Source organism: Mercenaria mercenaria, chromosome 1 (genome assembly GCF_021730395.1).
Source record: "Mercenaria mercenaria strain notata chromosome 1, MADL_Memer_1, whole genome shotgun sequence".
In the NCBI taxonomy this organism is placed as follows: Eukaryota; Metazoa; Mollusca; class Bivalvia; order Venerida; family Veneridae; genus Mercenaria; species Mercenaria mercenaria.
In genome coordinates, this window is record NC_069361.1 from 78,438,115 (window position 1) to 78,462,586 (window position 24,472).

General features: G+C 36.5%; 1 protein-coding gene across 1 annotated transcript in view; it reads left to right on the forward strand.

The window, feature by feature from the left end:
- Positions 1-23,821, forward strand: part of LOC123533081 (carnitine O-palmitoyltransferase 1, liver isoform-like) — a 58,144-nt gene extending 34,323 nt beyond the window's left edge. The window contains exons 7-18 of the mRNA XM_053551835.1: positions 1,040-1,242; positions 2,206-2,267; positions 2,874-2,972; positions 4,398-4,447; positions 4,973-5,057; positions 5,487-5,596; positions 6,127-6,193; positions 8,125-8,214; positions 8,717-8,787; positions 10,352-10,601; positions 11,547-11,700; positions 15,336-23,821. Of these exons, the coding sequence (XP_053407810.1) occupies positions 1,040-1,242; positions 2,206-2,267; positions 2,874-2,972; positions 4,398-4,447; positions 4,973-5,057; positions 5,487-5,596; positions 6,127-6,193; positions 8,125-8,214; positions 8,717-8,787; positions 10,352-10,601; positions 11,547-11,700; positions 15,336-15,442 (1,348 nt within the window). The 3' untranslated portion in view covers positions 15,443-23,821. The remainder of the gene's footprint in view (positions 1-1,039; positions 1,243-2,205; positions 2,268-2,873; positions 2,973-4,397; positions 4,448-4,972; positions 5,058-5,486; positions 5,597-6,126; positions 6,194-8,124; positions 8,215-8,716; positions 8,788-10,351; positions 10,602-11,546; positions 11,701-15,335) is intronic.
- Positions 23,822-24,472: the final 651 nt, after the last annotated feature.

The following is a 24,472-nucleotide window of genomic DNA, read 5'->3' on the forward strand; positions in this document are numbered from 1 at the left end:
TATGGAAAGAAAAATATGACCCTGATAATGAATAAAAACGACCCCACAATGGCTTCAATACACATTCACAAAAAAATTGTAAAAAAAATGACTTTGAAACATTTTATCTGAGTACTTGCCCCTTATATTTCATATACAATTTCATTTTCAAACATTATGTGTTAATATTTTTCTGATGCATTTGGTGGGGGAGTACTTTTATTTCCAAAAAATGCACATACAGGGTGTACCATGATTATTGACACATATAAAAATATTTTTGAGTACTTTTTTCATTTAGTAATGATCTAGGATTAAGTAATTACAATTTTGATACACATTTAATATATAGTTTAGCAGAAAATATGTTTTATTTAAGAGTTTAAGATAATTTTCAATAAAAACTGCACAGAAAAACATCAAATCGTAATAAAACTTATAGTCCACCCTGTATCATTGAAATCACCCATGCGTTTTCATATCAACCTTGACCACTCTATTGTGTATAAATCAGGACATGTATAAACAGACGGTATGTTTTTACATGTAGTGGTCAATATCTAGACTGATTTATATATCAGTCTCAGTACATTGTACATACCTGGGTTATTGTATTGTAAAATATGGAGAGATGCATTCATGGTTGAAAATGAGGACCAAATACCATCAAATCGTACGATGTCCTTCATGTGATACACTGTCAGAATAATTTATATTTTTATGTATTAATACCGTAATACATATGCACTGATAGTGTTTTACTCCCTTTTCATTCAATCATTGCTATAATTGCTAAAAATTATATATATAAGATATATAGGTCTCACCAGCTCTACGTTTTTAACAAATTCCACATAGTTTTTCAGCTAGTCTAAGACATAGTCACCTTAGCGATTGGGCCGATTTCAATGCTCAAGGTACTAAAGGCGTATGCACTTACCTGGGTCATATAACTCATATCTTGATGTACACTGTTCGTGAATATAAGCAAAAATAAACCTATTGTGAGTACTTATTAATCTATAGTATTTCCCCAGAATAACAGGTTCATATATTGTAGGAAAACCCATTGCACAACTCGCATTCCAAAAGTTGGCATGGATGACCAAGAAACACACAAGGACCAAAAACATATAGTTATATACAGGAAGGGAGTTTATTTTAAACTGGATGTATACAAGACTGACAGTGATGGCAAGGAGGTACAGCTAACTGTTCCAGAAATCTACGTGTTACTACAGCAGGTGCTTGATCTCGCAGAAGGTACGTTCTTACACATAACACATTTTTCAGGGTGCCATTTGTTTATGATTTAAATTCATATAAGAGAAAATTTAATTTTGAAGTTTTCTTTAGTTTTAAGGACAAAATGGCCAAGAGCTTTTGGGATAGGTACTTGTGGTCAAATTTGTTGTCAGCTAATGATGTCTAAATAAACAGTGGGCCTTCATGGCAGAGTGGTTTCAAATCACTTGCCTCTCACTGTTGCGGGTTCAACTTTTTTCATATGAGAAAGTCAACTCAAAGGTCTTTGGTTCTATCCAGGTGCCAGGCCATGATGAAATTGTGTCCGGAGAGGCACCAGATCTTCTTTCACCATCAAAAAGTGGAAAGTTTTCATACAACGTATGATTGTGTAGCTTTGACATTAAACCCAACAAAAACAATCAAAATAAACAAGTATGAATGGAATCAGTGGAAGCAATGAGACCAGCAAAAGCATTTGAGCCGTGCCATGGGAAAACCAACATAGTGGGTATGCGACCAGCATGGATCCAGACCAGCCTGCGCATCCGCGCAGTCTGGTCAGGATCCATGCTGTTCGCTAACAATTTCTCCAATTCCAATAGGCTTTAAAAGCGAACAGCATGGAGCCTGACCAGACTGCGCGGATGCGCAGGCTGGTCTGGATCCATGCTGGTCGCAAACCCACTATATTGGTTTTCTCATGGCACGGCTCATTTCTTTTGCTTTATTCAAGAAGGAATAAACAGAAGCACTAGATTAACTTGCTGATTGATGTCTGCTGAAAATTTGAAACACTGCAAACTTTTTGTAACCACTTAGATGTATCCTGACATTAAGCTTGGTAAAATTTGCTGTATATTTTATGTACTAGTATTCCAACTATGAATCTTTGAATAAGAGTATGTGTTGAAATATCCAGTCTGAAAATGTTCAGTGATATTAACTATACATTTAGTATGCTGTACAATTTTATTTCAGATGCAAAAGATTTTTGTCCAGTTGGAGTTTTTACCGCACAAAACAGAGATTACTGGGCCAAGGTTTGTTTTACTCATTTACATTAAAATTGATGATTTTATATAGTGGTGTTTGAAATTGCCTAACTTGATTAAGAAGGTTTCAATATAACAATTAAGACAACATGAAATTATTATTTTATGGTTTGGACCAATGTGGCATTTTAATTGGGACTTGAATTCATGGATATTTGATGTAATATGTAAAATGAAAGAAAAGTTTACTTGTTCCTTGAGAGTTAATTTTGATGATGGACACAGCCTTAGTCCCCCATGAATAGTAACAACTTCACAGTATGTTGTTCAGGGGTTGGGTACTTGTTCTCCATGACTAGTGTGATGGTATCTGTGTGCCGGTATTTAACACTTGGGGTGTTGAATTCTTCATGTGAGGAAGCCATCCAGCCGGCTTACGGAAGGTCGTTGGTTCAATCCAGATGCCTGTCTGGATGAAATAATGCACGGAGGGGCAACTTTACTCTTCCTCCACCATCAAAGCTGGAAATTTGCCGTATGACCTATAAATGTGTTGGTGCAAAGTTAAATCCAACTCATTACTGTTTCACATGTCTGTAACGTAATGACGTAAAACACACAAACGGTTTGATATGTTATATGGTTGTTATTCAGATACGAGAGAGACTGGTAGCAGTTGATGTGAACAGAGAGAGTATCACCAGTATAGACAGCAGCATAGGCTTGTTTGTCATTGAGGAGGAATGCCCTAAGGTGAATATATGTACCAACTGTTAGATCCACCTAATTTGTGATAGGGTTTTTCATGAATTGTGACCTTATCTTGCAAGATCCAAAAGTAAAGTATACACAAGGATTTTGTACAAATTTTGGGCATGGTTCTGGTTCTGGTAAAATGTGTCGTAAATTCCAGATTTGGGGGGGGAAAAAAAATAGATAAAGCGAAGAACTAACTCCAGATATATACTTCTTTCTTTAAAACTAACATGTTTCGTCCATTGGACTTCATCAGAGTATAATAACAAAACGGTATGACGTCATAGTAAAGTACGACATCAAAAGACGTTACCCATTTTGGCGTAATATTCACATATAGTATAGAATCAAAAATAGATACTTATTCCCTACAAAAATTGCAAAGCAGAAATATTAATACAGGCAAGGAAAACTAACTAATATGCAAAAATACGTTAGGAAGAATCTGTGTGAAAAAATGAAAGACTAAAATAATATTTTAGCATTCATGCCATAAGGCCAGGCTGTTTTCAATGTATGAATCCAACGAGTCTCTTTCAAGAGTCTAAACCAGTCATTTTTTACCAAGTCGATTGGCATGAAAGAAAAATCACTAACAGAGTGATTTTCAGAATTGAAATGTTCTGATACATTTGTAGGAGTATCGGGAAAATGCCTAATATCAAATTTATGGCTATTCATTCTTTGTGAACATTTCTGATGTGTTTGTCCCACATATTGTAACTTACACTTTTTGCATGTGATTAAATAAAAAAAAGAAAACTGATGTAGTGTTGCTAATAGCTGTTGTAGGGACAGCAGGTGTAATACTCTAGGGTTTTTGGGATGACATTTTGTAGATCTGGTGCTGATAGTGCAAATATTTGGTGTGTAGGGCTAGAAAAATTCCATTTTTTTTAAAATCCCAAAGATGAAGAAGCAGACCGAATTGGATATCGCTGATTTTTGTATGGACAAATTGTCGATAAATTGCTATTCAATTTCAACCAGTACATCATTTTTTTTGTCAGAATTTAGGAAATTTTTGCCTACCATTTTGGGGAAAAAAATCATACCTTTTCAGACTATTACTGGGGTCAGTTTGTGAAGGAAAAGAATTCCTATTATAACATTCTTAAAGTCTCTGAGGGTGGTAGTTGGATCTTGAATTTTTAGATATCAGTTTAATGTCAGTTTTATGGCCAAAAATATGTTTTTTTCATTTTGTCCCAGAAAATATCTGCAAAATTACAATTTAAAAAAATATTTATAAAATTTTTACAAAATGCTTGCATGGAAAGGTTGCTTTTATGCTAATAAAGATGTCTTGAAAATTTTATAACAATCCATTCACAAATGAAAATGTGTTCATGGTGTAACATAACCCTTGGTTGATTCCAGTGCCATGAATTGATTTTTAACTGAAGTTGACTTTTATTTCAGGGTCTAGATGAGGAAGCCATATTCACCATGACTGGACATGGACCTAACAGGTAACACTTCACTGAGATGTCTTTGAACATTATTCTTCAGTGTAACTGTAACAGATAATTGAGCCGTGCCATGGGAAAACCAACATAGTGGGTGTGCGACCAGCATGGATCCAGACCAGCCTGCGCATCTGCGCAGTCTGGTCAGGATCCATGCTGTTCGCTAACAGTTTCTCCAATTCCAATAGGCTTTAAAAGCGAACAGCATGGAGCCTGACCAGACTGCGCGGATGCGCAGGCTGGTCTGGATCCATGCTGGTCGCACACCCACTATGTTGGTTTTCCCATGGCACGGCTCATATGTATAACTACTGCTTTTTGTGACAAAAAATTATAGAAAAAGGTGCTCCAATTTGTTACATATTAACAATGGAGTAATTGATTCACCCAGTGGCATGCTTAATCTAGCACATTTGATAAAGGTGCTAAAGTTAAGGTCTCAACTCCTGATTCTACGTTCTAAAATTTAAAAGAAAAGGATAAAGATCTTATACTATTCTAACAGTGTACTTATTTTCTCTACTGCAGATATTTTGACAAGTCATTGCAGTATATCATTTATTCTAATGGAAAGGCAGGAATCAATGCTGAACATTCTTGTGGTGATGCGACTGTAAGTGACAGGGCATAGCCCACCACTGTAATTTTACTTTAAGTATATAGGTAAAAGGGTTACCGTTGTATATCAGTTTTGCTCAGAAACTTTGTTTAGATGAATTTTTCATTAGGGTTGTTGTAAAAAGACAGCTGTGGTTTTGAGGTTTTTTTTCTACCATTAAAAGCTGGAAAGTTGTATTTCCTTAATTATTGGTATGAATTTAAATTCAACCAATAAACAGACAAACTGTGAAGTAAAGAATTTACATGTATTATTCAAATCTTCCTTTTCTTTTTGCCCAAAGAACTTTGTAAGATAATATTTATGAATTATTTTAAAAATTAATTAGTAAATTACATACTGCAGAACTACCTTAAACAAAAGGTTGTTAAGTCAGTTATCTATTGTCAGATGTTTTGTAAATGCTGTATGTTTATGTTGCAGTATGCTGCACGTATGTGGGAATATATCCTTGCTGTGGAGAAATACAATAATGATGGAGGAGTTGCTAAAATCTCAGATCAACAATTGAAAAAACTTAGCCCTCCTCAGAAGTAAGTTATGCTGGTATTTTATCTGTTATCACTGCAGGGGATGATTTGTATGATAGATTGAAGTAAGAGCTTTCATAGGGTAATGGGTCTCCCATAGTGAAGTGTTGTCCATTCACAGTTGGTTATACTGTCTGGCATCTACATTCTGAAACAATGTAAAAAAAACAAACTTTGATACAATTTATATAGCTATAACTTCTCTTTAGATCAAAAGTTATGGCCCTTGATTAAGCACAACATGCCATATTTAACAATGTTTAGCAACTGAGACCAGATCAGAGTAGTAGCTGAGAGATATTTGGCGTTTATGGGTCTTACTTAAACCCATCTGCAATTATATAGATGTAAACCATTCAGGTGACTTACCTCTATTTCTATAAGTCCTATGAAAGCTGCTTTTGCTATACATGTAATTTAAATATTAATTAGAATTCAAACTAAAATTGTATTAGAATGAATCACTTTTACTTCAACTGATATTTAAATTATGATTTAAAATGAATATGTAACCAGTCGAGTTTCATTTTCAGGCTGGACTGGGATCTCAATGACTTTGAACAGGAACTTACAGAATCTCAAGAACATTTTCAAAAACTGGTAAAACATAGTTTTTCTTCTGGTTTAAACCTGTCTAGTAAAAGAAGCATGAAAACCAGTTCTATTTGTTTCAGTAAGTAATCAGTCTAGTTTACATTAGATGTCCTTGAATTCATGAATTACAGTCCTTTCAGTAAGCAACCATCTAGTTATTATAATGCAGGGTGGTCAGTAACACCCAGGCAATTCTCCTGGATATTTATGTAATGCAGGGTTGTTAGTAATACCTCAGGGCTGAAGATTCCCCTGGATATTTATGTAATGCAGGATTGTTAGTAATACCTCAGGGCTGAAGAGCCCGCCCGCTTAGCTCAGTAGGTAGAGCGTCGGTCTACGGATCGCGGGGTCGTGAGTTCGATCCTCGGGCGGGGCGTATGTTCTCCATGACTATTTGATAAACGACATTGTGTCTGAAATCATTAGTCCTCCACCTCTGATTCATGTGGGGAAGTTGGCAGTAACTTGCGGAGAACAGGTTTGTACTGGTACAGAATCCAGGAACACTGGTTAGGTTAACTGCCCGCCGTTATATGACTGAAATACTGTTGAAAAACGGCGTTAAACCCAAAACAAAACAAACAAAAACAAATCAGGGCTGAAGAATCCCCCAGGATATGTATTTAATGCAAGATGTTTAGTTACACTTAGGAGCTAGCAAATTCCCCCAGATATTTATGTAATGCAGGATGGTTAGTTACACAGGAGCTAGCAAATTTAAATTTCCCAGGATTTTTACGTAATGCAGGATGGTTAGTTACACAGGAGCTAGCAAATTCCCCAGGATATTATGTAATGCAGGATAGTTAGTTACACAGGAGCTAGCAAATTTAAATTCCCCAGGATTTTTAGCTCACCTGAGCACAAAGTGCTCAGGGTGAGGTATTGTGATCGCTCACTGTCCGGCGTCTGTCCGTCTGTCAGTCCGTCCACACTTTCCTTTAAACAACATCTCCTAAACCAACAGGCCAATTTTGATGAAACTTCACAGGGTTGTTCCTTGGATGGTCTTCTTTAAAAATTGTTCAAAGAATTGAATTCCATACAGAATTCTGGTTGCCATGGCAACCAAAAGGAAAAACTTTAAAAATCTTCTTCTCAAAAACCAGAAGCCCTAGAGCTTAGATATTTGGTGTGAAGCATTGCCTAGTGGACCTCTACCAAGTTTGTTCAAATCATGACCCCAGGATCAAAATTGACCCCTGCCCCAGGGTCACTTGATTTTACATAGGAAAATCTTCAAATCTTCTTCTCAAAAACCAGAAGCTGTAGAGCTTAGATATTTGACATGTAGCATTGCCTAGTGGACCTCTACTAAAATTGTTCAAATCATGACCCTGGGGTCAAAATTGACCTCGCCCCAGGGGTCACTTGATTTTACATAGGAAAATCTTCAAAACATTTCTAAAAATAAACCAGAAGGCCTAGAGCTTAGATATTTGACATGTAGCATTGCCTAATAGACTTCTACAGAATTTGTTCAAATCATGACCTCCGGGGTCAAATTGACCCCACCCCATGGGGTTATTTGTTTAGCTTTAGCAAAGAATTTTTTTCAAGAAAGCAATTAAACTCAGGTGAGTGATATAGGGCCATCATGGCCCTCTTGTTATGTAATGCAGGGAGCATGGGAATTCCCCCAGATACTTATTTTTGAAGATCCATCTATGCCGCAACTGTTAAGAAGAATCCAGTGAAAAACCTTCCCGGTTTTATGCCATCTTAATAACTTTGCTGTAATTAAAAAACAAAATTCATGAGGAAAAAAAAACAACAAGCATGTCATGTTTTAAAGGTATTGTAAAATATTTACTTACAAACCAGGTACAACCTGTTCAAGAAAAAGTGCATTTTTCTGGGTTCATCTGAGATTTTTACATCAGTTTTATGAGTTTGTCTATCTGATGTTATTTTTTTTGTTCCTTCGTAACTAGGCCAACAGTTTTGGACTGAGGCTGGTGTTCGCTGAGTATGGTAAAGGGTACATCAAAACAAAGAGAGTCAGTCCTGATGGCTATTTACAGGTATTTATAAACCTTTAGGACATATAAATCTTTAATTAAATTAAACTATTTCCCCATTTTACATAGAATGTTTTACTCATTTATGCCCAGTCTCACTATTAAGCATTGAAATAGAGTGTGCTTTTTTATTGGACAGCACTTGTTAATGATGCATGGTTACATTGATGTCACATTAACCTAGAAGTAATGCTACCACATTTGAGCTAATATTTTACATATAAGACATAATGAAACTGAAATAATGTATAATAGTAAAAGGGTGTTTTAACTTAAATTAAACACTTCAGATTGGCTATACCTTGGTGTAATTAGATTGTTTTGAAGGATGTACAACCTTTTTGTTGTGTTTAAATGATTTAAAACACACCTGCTATATATTGAGTAAAGCAGGATAAGTGGTAGATATTGTATGTTCCGGTTTCAGCTGAACTTGAAAACATTTCTTTTATGCAGTTCTGAATTCAGCAGAGAAATTTAACCCACTGTTCTGTTAATTTTACAGATGGCAATTCAGTTGGCTTATTACAAGCTTCATGGAAAAGTTGTCAAGACATATGAATCTGCTTCCACTAGGTAATTGAAAAAGATGATATATTCTGTTGTTGTATGTTTATCCCCAAATGATGACAGATAGATATAATTATGATGCTGTCCTTCCATCTGGATTTGGTGGCCAGTGCAGTAAAGCTCTTGAGGGATTTTCATGAAACTTTAATCAAATGGTCACCTTGTTGAGATGATATGCAGGGCATATTCCAATTTTGGCGACCTAGTGTCAAAGTCACAAGTCAGAGATATTGAGCCTTGGATTTCATATCTGGTTCATACCTATTAAACGTCTAAAAGGCTTTTCATGAAACTTGAGTCAAATGTTATGACTTGAATTAAAGGTTCAAGAGTCTGGTAAAAGAATCAGAATAAACATTTTGTCCCTCTAGGAAATGAAACCTGGGCATTATTAAGAGTTGTTTGTGTAGTCGTGCAAGGAAACCATCCTGCTGTCAGTTAAGTAGGGGTCTCTATTTCGGTCCGAGGCCAAAGTGAAAGCCCGCCCGCTTAGCTCAGTAGGTAAGAGCGTTGGTCTACGGATTGCGGGGTCGCGAGTTCGATCCTCGGGCGGGGCGTATGTTCTCCGTGACTATTTGATAAAACGACATTGTGTCTGAAATCATTAGTCCTCCACCTCTGATAATTCATGTGGGGAAGTTGGCAGTTACTTGCGGAGAACAGATTTGTACTGGTACAGAACCCAGGAACACTGGTTAGGTTAACTGCCCGCCATTACATGACTGAAATACTGTTGAAAAACGGCGTTAAACCCAAAACAAACAAAAAAGGCCAAAGTGAATGTTTTATCATGATTTCATAAAAGACAGTGTGTCTGATGTCATTTGTTTTCTTCCTCTGATTGAGATGAGGAAGTTGTTACAATTCTATTGTGGGATTATTATCCCTTAGTATAAAAATGAGTGTGTTAATATAAGACCATATTGATTTGAAATTTTCTTTTCTATAGTAACCTTCTTATACTGAAATGTTTTCCAGAAAAAAAGTGGTAAAATTAGGCAGGGTGGGAAGTAATTAGAGCAACTCTTTAGACTCCAAAGTTAACCTAAATTGTTTAAGACCATGCGTTTAACACTTATCGTGCTGGACACGATTGATTCTGCCTTTGCAACCAGTGTATATCATAATCTGCACCGTTTGCCATTCAGTCAGTATCTTTTTGGTAAGCGTCCCTTTTAACAGTTAATGGTATTGTCCAAATTAAAAGATGGACAAGTTCATTATAGAAATTTAGTAGGGTTAGGGTTAATATGAATGTAGTAACTGTAGTCAAACCTGTGCTTAAGACCACTTCTGAATAAAGGCTGCTACTATAAAGTCTGTATAAAGGCCAATATGTTCTTTTCCCATTTAATGGTAGTGTAAATTTACCTGTTTCGCAATACCACCTTTCAACAAAGACCACTGGTCCTTTTCATTTCTCAAGAGTGGTATTTACAGACAGGACTTACAGTACTAATATTTATCCTCTAATATTCCATACACTTGATGCTTATGTCTTTTTATTAAAATGGAAATTTAAAAAAAGAAAAATGGTCCTTAAAGTAATGTATATGTTTGCCTTTTTCAGAATGTTTGCAAATGGTCGCACTGAGACCATTCGTCCAGTAACCGAGGCATCAGCTGCATGGTGTAAAGCTATGTCGAGTATGAAAACCACTAGAGAACAGAAGATATTACTCCTGAAACGTGCAATCAACGCTCAGACTAAAGTAAAGAACGAGGCTGTATGTGGTCAGGGCTGGGATAGACACTTGTTCGGCCTGTATGCTTGCTGTAAGGAGCTTGGTATGGATCCACCAGCACTGTTCCAAAATAAGGTACAAGACTTTTTGTTGAAGTATGCCTGTGAAACTTGAGTTATTATGGGATCACCCATGGCAACAGGCAGCAACACTCTCTACCTTAAGCAGCCTGTATCCAGTGATCACCAAACTTGGTCAGAATGTTTATGAGTATAATGTCTTTGATAAGTTTGATAACCAGCCAGATCATTCCAGTGGCTCTGGAGTTACTGCCCTTGAATTACTTAAAATAGCAACACTCCATACCTTCTTATCCAGTGTTCACCAGATTGCATCAGAATAATTACGATATCTCCACAAAGTTTTTTAACCAACAGGATATTTGCTCTTGGTAATGGCCCTTGAATCCCACAAATTTAAAAAATAGATCATATCCTCTCAGTTACTTGCATATTTTTTCTTTGACCTCAACCATTCTTATAGGGAATACATATCTCATGGTTGAGTTTGATAATCAGCCAGCTAGGATAAATATATCCAGAGTTATGGCCCTTGAGTTAGTCAGAATTGCAAAATCTTGATCTTTCCACTTAATAAGTAGTGTATATTAAAAATTGAAATAAATTTGCTGTGACAGATTTATATTGTGACAGTTTGGCATTCATAATTTGTTGTTAAAACATGACTCTCAATGTCTTTGCTATCATGTTGTTCCTTAATGTAGCTGAAAGGGGAAATTTTATTTGTGGATGTTGTCATGGTATGCCAACAGAAGAATCTTGAATTTTTTTCCCAAGCTTTTAATGGTGGAGGACGCCTTATTGGTCTCTTCAGATGCAGATAGGCATCTGGATAAAATGTGAGACCTCAATCGAACCATCTTCATATGAATCTCTTGGGTATGGCTTAAACTTCCAGCGGTAAAGTCAATAAATTGTATTGAGGAGTATTGTTAAAATGTACTCCCTTTTCATATAAGTGTTTCAAAACACGTGTGAGAGTGTATTTCTTCAATTTCAGAACTTTTTCATGCCCGATGTGTTAAGTACGTCTCAAACTCCAACAAAGTACACCCATATCTGGAAACAAGAATCATCATGTCTTGGTGGAGGTTTTGCACCAGTCAATCCAAATGGCTACGGTGTGTCATACATCATCGTTGGAGAAGATATCAGTAAGTTGTCTTTCCTATGATGTGTTACTGTTACTTGTTTTGGACATAGGTTAACATTTTCACATTGATTGATTAATACAAAAGAAGCCAGACTATTGATCTTTCCGGACAAAAAAATCAGATAAAGCAAATTTTTAGTCATAAAATTAGACTGTAAAGCTAACCTTTTTAAGATTCTGGGACTTGTCAGTTTTTCACAGTTCTGTCTTTTAGAAACCATTCTGCATGCAAATTAATATTTCAGAGTGGTAGTATTGTCAATTCATCAGTTCTGTTACTTCAAATTAAACTTATTTGGGGACATTGTCAGGTCATTCAAAATCAAAAATCATCAATAATCACATTACAGATAAATTATTCATGATTAGATAATGCTATGGTTAATCAGCACATCAGTGACTGTTGCTGAATTAGTAAAGAAATTAGGAAGAAAAAAATTATTTCCATTTCTGATGATAGAATACAATAATAAGGGGTCAGCATTAAATCCACAAGTGAATGTTCTTGAAAAAGAAACAAGATCCCTTGGAAGCACAGAATGCAACCAAGCAGAATAATAACAGACTCTGTTTAATTGAGTCTGTTCATGAGAGATAATGAAATGTGCAACACCTCTCACCTGCCCTGGTACTGGCTTAATTGGAACAATACGGAGTCCAGCTATGTGGATATATTTTATGACCATCACATGGCACTTATTGACTGCTATTGTGATTGTTAATAAAATTTATATGAAGATTCCCTAGATGCATAGAATGCAACCAAGCAAAGTAATAACAGACTTGGTTTAACTGAGTCTGTTCATGAGAGGTAATGAACTGTGCAACACCCCCTAGCACCAGCTTATGTGGAGTCCGTAATCCAAAAAGTGCCTTTTAAAGTATATTTTGTAGAATGCAGGGCAAGTAGACGTAAAAAAAACTCAGTTCAAAAACTTAAGATGTCTGTGATCATCATGTCCCAGCAAAAAATGAAGAAGTCCATACAATAAACCTAAATAATGAAATGAAATATTTTTAAAATTATTCGATCTGTTGAATTCTCTGTACCAAGGATTTACTATTTTTCAATAGAGAACAGTGTTTGTTGTTTTTATGATGTTTCCGTGAACAGTCTTAAATTATGTCTCCAACCACACAGTGGTGTGGGAGACATTGATTTACTCCTGCCTGTCTGTCTGTCTGTGTGTCTTTCACTCTTTCACAAAGCTTGTCCGCTCTCTAAGACAGACATTTCTCATCCGATCTTCACCAAACTTGAACAAAATGTGTTTGCCAGTAAGTCCTCGGCCAAGTTCGATAACTAGCCAAATCGGCCCAGGCTCTTCAAAATTATGGCCCTTGACCATAATTACTGAACCATTCATCCTAATCACCTAGACAGAATCATTCATTCTAAAACTTGCTCCAAAAACCATTCATCCTAATTACCTAGACTCATAAAAATACTGAGCCATTCATCCTAAAACTTGCTCCAAAAATTACTGAACCATTCATCCTAGTCCACCTAGACTCACTAAACACTGAACCATTCATCCTAAAACTTACTCCTGAAGTGTACTTTTTTAGCTCACCTGAGCATGAAGTGCTCAAAGGTGAGCTTTAGTGATCGCCCTGTGTCCGTCATCCGTCGTCAACAATTTGACTGTTAACACTCTAGAGGTCACATTTTTGGCCCAATCTTAATGAAACTTGGTCAGAATGTTACCCTCAATAAAATCTTGGACGAGTTCGATATTGGGTCATCTGGGGTCAAAAACCAGGTCACCAGGTCAAATCAAAGGAAAAGCTTGTTAACACTCTAGAGGTCACAATTTTGGCCCAATCTTTATGAAACTTGGTCAGAATGTTACCCTCAATAAAATCTTGGACAAGTTCCATATTGGGTCACCTGGGGTCAAAAACCAGGTCACCAGGTCAAATCAAAGGAAAAGCTTGTTAACACTCTAGAGGTCATAATTTTGGCCCAGTCTTTATGAAACTTGGTCAGAATGTTACCCGCAATAAAATCTTGGACGAGTTCGATATTGGGTCATCTGGGGTCAAAAACCAGGTCACCAGGTCAAATCAAAGGAAAAGCTTGTTAACACTCTAGAGGTCACAATTTTGGCCCAGTCTTAATGAAACTTTGACAGGATGTTACCCTCAATAAAATCTTGGACGAGTTCGATATTGGGTCATCTGGGGTCAAAAACTAGGTCACCAGGTCAAATCAAAGAAAAAGCTTGTTAACACTCTAGAGGTCACATTTTTGGCCCAATCTTAATGAAACTTGGTCAGAATGTTACCCTTAATAAAATCTTGGACGAGTTCGATATTGGTTTATCTGGGTTCAAAAACTAGGTCACCAGGTCAAATCAAAGGAAAAGGTTGTTAACACTGTAGAAGCCGCATTTATGTCTGTATCTTCATGAATCTTGGTCAGATTGTTAATACTGATGATCTTAAGGTCCAGTTTGAATCTGGGTCATGTAGGATAAAAAACTAGGTCACCAAGCCAAATCAAATGAAAAGCTAGTTTACACTGTAGAGGCCACATTTATGACCATATCTAAATGAAATTTGGTCAAAATGTTAATCTTGATGAGCTATAGCTCAAGTTCAAATCTGGGTTAGGTGGGGTCAAAAACTAGGTCACTAGGTCATATCAAAGGAAAAGCTTGTTAACACTCTAGAGGCCACATTTATGACTATATCTTCATGAAACTTAGTCAGAATGTTAAACTTGATGATCTTTAGGATAATTTTGAATCTGGGTCATGTTGGGTCAAAAACTAGGTCACCAGGTCAAATCAAAGGAATAGCTAATTAACACTGTATAGAGGCCACATTTATGACCATATCTTAATGAAACTTGGTCAGAATGTTAATCTTGATCATCTTTAGGTCAAGTTTAAATCTGGGTCAGATGGGGTCAAAAACTAGGTCACTAGGTCATATCAAAGGAAAAGCTTGTTAACACTCTAGAGGCCATATTTATGACTATATCTTCATGAAACTTAGTCAGAATGTTAAACTTGATGATCTTTAGGTCATGTCAGGTCAAAAACTAGGTCACTGGGGTCAAATTGAAGGAATAGCTAGTTAACACTTTAGAGGCCACATTTATGACCATATCTTAATGAAACTTGGTCAGAATGTTAATCTAGATGATCTATAGGTCAAGTTTAAATCTGGGTCAGGTGTGTTAAAAAACTAGGTCACTAGGTCAAATCAAAGGAAAAGCTTGTTAACACTCAAGAGGCCACATTTATGACTGTATCTTCATGAAACTTAATCAGAATGTTAATCTTGATGATTTTTAGGTCAAGTTTAAATCTGGGTCATGTGAGGGGCAAAAACTAGGTCACCGGGTCAAATCAAAGGAAAAGCTAGTTAACACTTTAGAGGCTACATTTATGACCATATCTTAATGAAACTTTGTCAGAATGTTGATCTTGATGATCTTTAGGTCAATAGGTCAGGTGAGCGATACAGGGCCTTCATGGCCCTCTTGTTTACTATTCAGATGATTAGGCAGTTGTGGGAGACATGCGCTTTTCTCAAAAGCAGCTGTAGTGTTAGAATATGATTTTATGTTTATGTAAAGCTGAATCTAGGCATTTATTCAGAGTGTTATTTTCTTCACTATTTCAGTACTGTTTCATGTAAGCAGCAACAAGTATTCCACAGAAACTTCGGAGCATAAAATGTCAGAAGCTATTCTCGACGCCATGAACGAAATGAAATCCCTTCTTGATTAAGTAATAAAAGACAAGACAAAAAGTTTTTAAAAGAACTGAAAGTGTGAAATGGACTATATATGGGAGATGGAACATATAGTTTGAAATGAACTATAGTTTGATTGATATTGGTACAAACACTCGCACAACCTTGATTTGCTTGGCACAATATTTTTAGTCAGTTCAACACTTTTTTCTTCACACTAAATTTGTAGTTGTGTCCACCAATTTTCTCAAGTTTGATATTTGTTTAAAAGTTCTATTCTTGCATCATGGGAGATTTTATGTAATGGAGATGACTAATTGTATAACAGTGCAACTTATTTTGGACATATATATTTGTGAATGTCCTACAGTACCTAGATTCATGTTCATCAACATTCAACTGGTATATAACAAACATGTTTTTTTATGCCCCCGAAGGGAGGCATATAGTTTTTGAACCGTCAGTCTGTCGGTCTGTCGGTCTGTCCGCATTTTTCGTGTCCGGTCCATATCTTTGTCATCGATGGATGGATTTTCAAATAACTTGGCATGAATGTGTACCACAGTAAGACGATGTGTCGCGCGCAAGACCCAGGTCCGTACCTCAAAGGTCAAGGTCACACTTAGACATTAAAGGTTATTGCATTGATGGGCGTGTCTGGTCCATATCTTTGTCATCGATGGATGGAATTTCAAATAACTTGGCATGAATGTGTACCACAGTAAGACGACGTGTCGCGCGCAAGACCCATGTCCGTACCTCAAAGGTCAAGGTCACACTTAGACATTAAGGGATAGTGCATTGATGGGCGTGTCCGGTCCATATCTTTGTCGTCGATGGATGGATTTTCAAATATCTTGGCATGAATGTGTACCACAGTAAGATGACGTGTCGCGCGCAAGACCCAGGTCCGTATCTCAAAGGTCAAGGTCAAACTTAGACATCAAGGGATAGTGCATTGATGGGCGTGTCCGGTCCATATCTTTGTCATCGATGGATGGATTTTAAAATAACTACGCATAAATGTGTGACACAGTAAGACGTGTCGCGCGCAAGACCCAGCTCTGTAGGTCAAAGGTCCTAAACTCGAACATCGGCCATAACTATTCATTTAAAGTGCCATCGGGGGCATGTGTCATCCTATGGAGACAGCTCTTGTTCTTATTCCATTTTTCTATCATAAGAATTGTACTGAGATTTTGTATAATTCTTGAAAACTTAACTATCTAAAGTATTTCTGTAACATTTCATTTTAGTTTGTTTTGTAACCTCAGAAATTCAACTGACAAGGTTTTAATCTTTCTTAAGGACTTGAAACATCAAGTTTTTATTGAAAATAGCTGTTATGATTATATTTCGGTCCAATTTGTTGCCATGGTTTTTATTTTTTATGCCCCCGAAGGGAGGCATATAGTTTTTGAACCGTCTGTCGGTCTGTCAGTCTGTCCGCAATTTTCGTGTCCGGTATATATCTTTGTCATCGATGGATGGATTTTCAAATAACTTGGCATGAATGTGTACCACAGTAAGATGACGTGTCGCGCGCAAGACCCAGGCCCGTAGCTCAAAGGTCAAGGTCACACTTAGACATTAAAGGATAGTGCATTGATGGGCGTGTCCGGTCCATATCTTTGTCATTGATGAATGGATTTTCAAATAACTTGGCATGAATGTGTACCACAGTAAGACGACGTGTCGCGCGCAAGACCCAGGTCCGTAGCTCAAAGGTCAAGGTCACACTTAGACGTTAAAGGATAGTGCCTTGATGGGCGTGTCCAGTCCATATCTTTGTCATCGATGGATGGATTTTCAAATAACTTGGCATGAATGTGTACCACAGTAAGACGATGTGTCATGCGCAAGACCCAGGTCCGTAGCTCAAAGGTCAAGGTCACACTTGGACGTTAAAGGATAGTGCATTGATGGGCGTATCTGGTCCATATCTTTGTCATCGATGGATGGATTTTCAAATAACTTGGCATGAATGTGTACCACAGTAAGACGACGTGTCATGCGCAAGACCCAGGTCCGTAGCTCAAAGGTCAAGGTCACACTTAGACATTAAAGGTCATTTTTCATGATAGTGCATTGATGGCGTGGTGCATTGATGGCGTGTCCGGTCCATATCATTGTCATTCATGCATGGATTTTAAAATAACTAGGATGAATGTGTAACACAGTAAGACGACGTGTTGCGCGCAAGACCCAGCTCCGTAGGTCAAAGGTCCTAAACTCTAACATCGGCCATAACTATTCATTCAAAGTGCCATCGGGGGCATGTGTCATCCTACGGAGACAGCTCTTGTTTGTAAATAATTTTCAACAAAGATGATTTTAAATCATGTTCAGGAATATTGTCTTATCTTTTAGACCTCACATACTTTGACCATTTTATGTTTTATTTATTTCTTGAAGTTTAAAAATGCACTTAGAATGCAAATGTTATAGGGAATTTACGTGTTTCAGATTTTGACAGAATATGACATTGTGTTTGTTGCATGCTGTAGGAACTTGTGCTATAGGCGTTTTATAAATCTTACCTTATAGTCTTTTGTTGAAAGTTGATGGAAAGATATAGAGTGGAAGAGGAATCAAAGTTTTGAAAGAAGTACTGGATGGTATAGGGTTATAGGGAAAGACTACTGGATGGTATAGGGTTATAGGGAAAGACTACTGGATGGTTGAAGATCTAAGGAAGACTTGTATGATCAGGGAAAGTAAGGGTTTGATAGTGAATATGGTCTGATTAGTTTTCATTGAATGAAAAGAACAGCTTATGTTTATATACAGTCAAACTTTGTTCGCTCCAACTTGAATGGACAGGCAAAATTTGTTTTAGTAATTGCTAGTTCGAGCCATTGACCAGTATACATTGTATAGAAATTTTGCTGGGACCTGACGATGTATTTGAGCGAAGGGTGGTGTCTGAATTTTCCAAGTTCAAAAAAAGGAAGTTCGACTGTATAAAGACAGAAATCAATTTGGATTTGTATATGTCTGATGAAGTTTTATTGTGCCATCTGCTTAAAGTGAGAAAAAATATGTAAACATGCACTTGATTTAATCATAGTTTTTATATAGCTAATTTTAAATATGGCACATGGTTTAATCATAGTTTTTATATAGCTTTTTTAGCTCACCTGAGCACGAAGTGCTCAAAGGTGAGCTTTAGTGATCGCCCTGTGTCCGTCGTCCTCCGTCGTCCGTCCGTCCGTCCGTCCGTCCGTCGTCAACAATTTGACTGTTAACACTCTAGAGGTCACATTTTTGGCCCAATCTTAATGAAACTTGGTCAGAATGTTACCCTCAATAAAATCTTGGACGAGTTCGATACTGGGTCATCTGGGATCAAAAACTAGGTCATCAGGTCAAATCAAAGGAAAAGCTTGTTAACACTCTAGAGGTCACATTTTTGGCCCAATCTTAATGAAACTTGGTCAGAATGTTACCCTCAATAAAATCTTGGACGAGTTCAATATTGGGTCATCTGGGATCAAAAACTAGGTCATCAGGTCAAATCAAAGGAAAAGCTTGTTAACACTCTAGAGGTCACATTTTTGGCCCAATCTTAATGAAACTTGGTCAGAATGTTACCCTCAATAAAATCTTGGACGAGTTCGATATTGGGTCATCTGGGTTCAAAAACTAGGTCACCAGGTCAAATCAAAGGAAAAGCTTGTTAACACTCTATAGGTCACAATTTTGGCCCAGTCTTAATGAAACTTGACCAGAATGTTAATCTTAAGGTCCAGTTTGAATCTGGGTCATGTAGGATCAAAAACTAGGTCACCAGGTCAAATCAAAGGAAAAGCTAGTTTACACTGTAGAGACCACATTTATGACCATATCATAATGAAACTTGGTCAGAATGTAAATCTTGATGATCTTAAGGTCAGTTGTAAATCTGGGTCATCTGGGGTCAAAAACTAGGTCACTAGGTCAGATCAAAGGAAAAGCTTGTTAACACTGTAGAGGCCATATTTATGACTGTATCTTCATGAAACTTAGTCAGAATGTTGAACTTGATGATCTTTAGGGCAGGTTTGAATCTGGGTCATGTCGGATCAAAAACTAGGTCACCAGGTCAAATCAAAGGAAAAGCTAGTTAACACTTTAGAGGCCACAGTTATGACCATATCTTAATGAAACTTTGTCAGAATATTAATCTTGATGATCTTTTGATCAAGTTTAAATCTGGGTCAGTTGGGGTCAAAAACTAGGTCACTAGGTCATATCAAAGGAAAACCTTGTTAACACTCTAGAGGCCACATTTATGACTGTATATTCATGAAACTTAGTCAGAATGTTAAACTTGATGATCTTTAGGTCAAGTTCGAATCTGGGTCATATCGGGTCAAAAACTAGGTCACGGGGTCATTTCAAAGGAATGGCTAGTTAACACTTTAGAGGCCACATTTATGACCATATCTTAATGAAACTTGGTCAGAATGTTAATCTTAATGATCTTTAGGTCTGTAGGTCAGGTGAGCGATACAGGGCCTTCATGGCCCTCTTGTATAAATATATAGGCCTTGTTGATGTGTTCACATTACTCTTGATATTGTTCTTGTGTTCACATTGCTATAGGCCTTGTTGATGTGTTTACATTGCTCATCAAAACCAAGCACAAGTGTTTCTTTATGTCTGTGATAAAGGCTTACCTGTAGTAGAAAGGATTGTGTTTCTAAAAATATATGTTGAAGCTTGAAGACATTTAAATTGTATGGCTTACACATATCTTTACACTGGTTAGGTCACATGGACCATTTCTCATGGGCAGGTGGAAAATGTGTCAAAATGTCTTAATAAATGAGATGAGCAGGTAGGTAACATAATTATATCAGAACAGTTTTTAGCTCTCCTGGTCCTTTAGCAACATATTGGAAGGTGGGCATACATACTTTATTTGTCTCTTGTTCTTAACAGTAATACTGATTTGCAGATGTCGGTCGGTCGGTATGTAGACCAATCCGTTTCCGGATGATAACTCGAGAACGCTTGGGCCTAGGATCATGAAATTTGATAGGGTTGTTGGTCACAACCAGCAGATGACCCCTATTGATTTTGAGATCAGTAGGTCAAAGGTCAAGGTCACAGTGACCCAGAACAGTTAAACGTTTTCTGGATGATAACTCAAGAACGTTTGGGCCTAGGATCATGAAAGTTGATAGGATGGTTAGTCATGACCAGCAGATGACCCCTACTGATTTTGAGATCAGTAGGTCAAAGTCACAGTGACTCAGAACAGTTAAACGGTTTCCGGATGATAACTCAAGAATGCTTGGGCCTAGGATCATAAAAGTTGATAGGGAGGTTGGTCATGACCCCTATTGATTTTGAGGTCAAAGGCCAAGGTCACAGTGACCAGGTACAGTTTAACGATTTCCAGACGATAACTCAAGAACGCTTCTGGATGATAACTTGAGAACGCTTGGGCCTAGGATAACAAAACTTCTTAATAGGGAGGTTGATCATGACCAGCAGATTACCCTTATTGATTTCAAGGTGAGTCGGTCAAAGGTCAAGGTCACAGTGACCTGAAACAGTTAAAATGTGTCCGGACGATAACTTGAGAATGCTTGGGCCTAGGATCACGAATCTTACTAAGGAGATTTATCGTGACCTGCAGATGACCCCCGTTTGATTTTGAGGTCAAAGGTCAAGGTCGCTTTGACCAAGAACAGTAAAAGTTTTGTACACAGTGACCAAATAATTTCTGTTCCTTGTACAATTACTGAATGCATTAAGGGGGGCATTTCGTGTTCGACAAGCTCTTGTCTTACAGAGGTTTTTAATGGTGGAGAGAGTGTCTTTGACCTAGATTTGCCAGCAATAGAAAATGTATCTCTTTCTTATTTATCTATAGATCATGTATGTTACGGTTTTTCTTACAGGTGAAAATGAGATGTTGCTATAAATTTTGTTTTACTTGTATTATATGAACTGGTCAGCTTACATTACCAGATTTTATTTATTGTATACTGATTACCGCTTATAGTGGAACTGTCATGTTTGTTTATGAAAGTCATAAATCTTTCATTTGATTGTTCATACAATGTATATTTTTAGTTTGCAAAGCTGTATGAATGGCAAGTTGTTTTACTATCACTCATCTCAATATTTCATTCAGTTTTCTTGATAGTGCTGTTGTTGATCTAAGTTCTGTTGTTTTATCCTGAGAATGTGGGCAACAAGGTTAATATAACAGAACAAGCATCATTTGCTAGGTCATTTTGAAAAAAACAAATGTCTATATAACCCAAAATTCAAAATATTTTGTATCAAAGTCCCTTCAGTAAAATTATCTCACTTGCCAAAAAAATAATTGCGCAGCATTTTCACTATAAACTTCCATTAGTAGGGCCCTGAAAGTTGCATGGTTTGGGAGATAAAAGGCTGTAATGGAGCAGGCAATACAACAGAACAATAGACCTAAATTTGAATATCATACACAAACTGGGGGGGGGGGGGTTAGAAAGTACAGTAAAATATACCTCAATAAAATCATTTCATACATCATGATTAATGGGATCAAGGAGCAGGGTACCAGACATAAAATTGGCATGATTTTAGTGTTTGCTAGAGTAACATATATATATGTGATACACAGAAAAATTGGCATTTTCAATATTTTCTCTGTTAACAAATGGCAATAATTTATGAAAATAGAGTCCTATTAATCCTGAATAAAAAAAGTGATAGTGAGTTTTACTTTGATTTTCAAAAATTTCGATAACATATATCATTTTATTTTTTAGACTGCTATTTTTTTAGGCTGCTAATTGTATTAATGTTAAACTCATTACTTGTATATTGAATATGTGCTCTTTCATGTAGTTATTTGAAAAATCTTTATCTTCTGGTTTATTTTCTTAATTTTTTGTTTTTTCTCCCAAAAATTTTAGCCAACAGGTAAAATGATGATTATGATAAATCATTGTTGTAAAATATAGCAAAATTTGATACTGCGAAATCAGTAACCTTCAGCCTGCTGACTGCAAGTGATTTTGCCTTTGTGACCTGTGCAGACCAAGATCAGCATGTGATCATGGTCTGCACTGTTCGCTATTCAGTCAGTTAGTTTTCAGTAAAATCCCTTTGAATAATAAGTGGTACTGCCCAAATTGAATGATGGACCAGTCCATTTTAGAAATTTAGCAGGGTAAAGGTTAATATTCATGAAGAACTAATTATTGTAGATTTTTGGGACAATCCACAAAATCACATCCCGACTGTCAAGCAAAGGTCTCATTTCGTTAAATGGACATCCACAAATTCATTCCCCGGTGAAATAGTCGTTTTGGGGCGAAACCATGAAATTTTGTTCACACGAAATTAAATGATTTCATTATATGGACATATGGAACAAAGTGTTATGTTTCAGTGCAGGCCAGTTTGTAATGGTTTGTGAGAATTAAATAAGAACATCATGTAAGACATAATTGGGTATGATTTGTCTAGAATTTTTATTAGCCTTTTCCAATTTTATTGATGTAGCTGTGTGTAAGATGTATTTTTTACTTGATGAGAATTTGTCTGCTGTATAATTCACCAGATTTGTACACAGTTTCCTGTGTGGTTTTTCCTTATTTCTACATGTCTCCAGTAGTAGTTGTAAGAACTTTTTTAATTTTAAGATATCTTGAATCTTTTCAGTTTGATGGGTAAAAATTTCGTTTTCACAGATAATCCCTCCGTTGCGTTTTTGAATTATGAAAATTTTAAAAAAACAAGCAATATTTTTTTGTCCCATGTTATATGTCATGGTAGTGAAATAAAGCGATTACATGAATTTGGTATTACAGTAGTGTAATAACATCATGACATTGATAGAATTTACTTTGTTTATTACAAGCAAAGAAAGACAAAAGAAATTTTGATGTTTCAGTCAAAAGAAAATGATAAAGATATTACCTTTGTGTCTTTCCATATCAAATTGGATAAAAATGATAAAATGCGGAGCAGAGCTTTGCATTTTGCTATTTCTTTTGACTTGTTTTAATAAGTTCAGTATGAAAAGACACTCTGTAATATCCTCTATTGATGTTTGCTTTGATATTCTGAAAAATCTTTTTTTTTCTTTACAATAAATGAAAACTAATCTAGATATCAGGTACCTTAGAAATTAAAAGGGTTCTTTGTTTGAAGAAAAATCAAGGAAAACCAATGCTTTGAAAACTGTGTATCAAACAGTAAACTTAGTTTTAAAACTTTTACTAGTAGACTTACTGCTTATTTTTGTATATCTTTACGTATTGTTATAGAATAATCACGCTTGTTATTGGTGTATTGTGTACTGATTTTGCTATTCTTATTTGTTTTGCATGATTTTGTAGTATTGGTATAATTTGAGATGTTATTTTTTTATTTATAGCATACGATTGTATACTTCTGCAAATAAATATATATCATCAGTTAATTTTGTTTTTTTCCCCTATAGAGTCTAAGTGAAGTTAGATTCAAAACTAGGTCACTAGGTCAAATTATTGAACAGGTTGGTTATGTTCTACCTGATTTACATACAGTGTAGTCAGAATGTTTGTATTTGATATAAGGTCGCCTTGGGTAAGAATTAGGCCAGGTGATACTGAGCCTTCATTACCCTCTTGTCTCAAATAGTTCTGCTTGACACCCCTTTTATGAGCCATGAAAACTATAAACATTTAAAATACTTCCTGTGGTGAACTTATTGATAGACTTTCATCAAACTTGGTCTGTGTTATCCTAGTATGGAATACTCTCAAATTTGTTAGAATGGCTGACCTGACCCCTTTAACCACAGGCAATCGTCTTATGAACGTTTTAGATCCAAGCATACTAGGAACAAGGTAAATATCTTACATAAATGAACTAATGCCCATGGGCAACATGTCGAGCCTGCCAGCTGTCAAAAGGACTAACATATCCATGGCTAAGTTACAGCCCAGACGAGAAACTGCATCAACTTTTGACCTTTGACCCCTAAGTGTTACCTTGACATTTCAACTACTTGTGCCTGAGAGACTGCCTCAATGATTGTGCCAAGTTATTTAAGAAACCCTCAATCCATGGCTAAGTTACAGCCA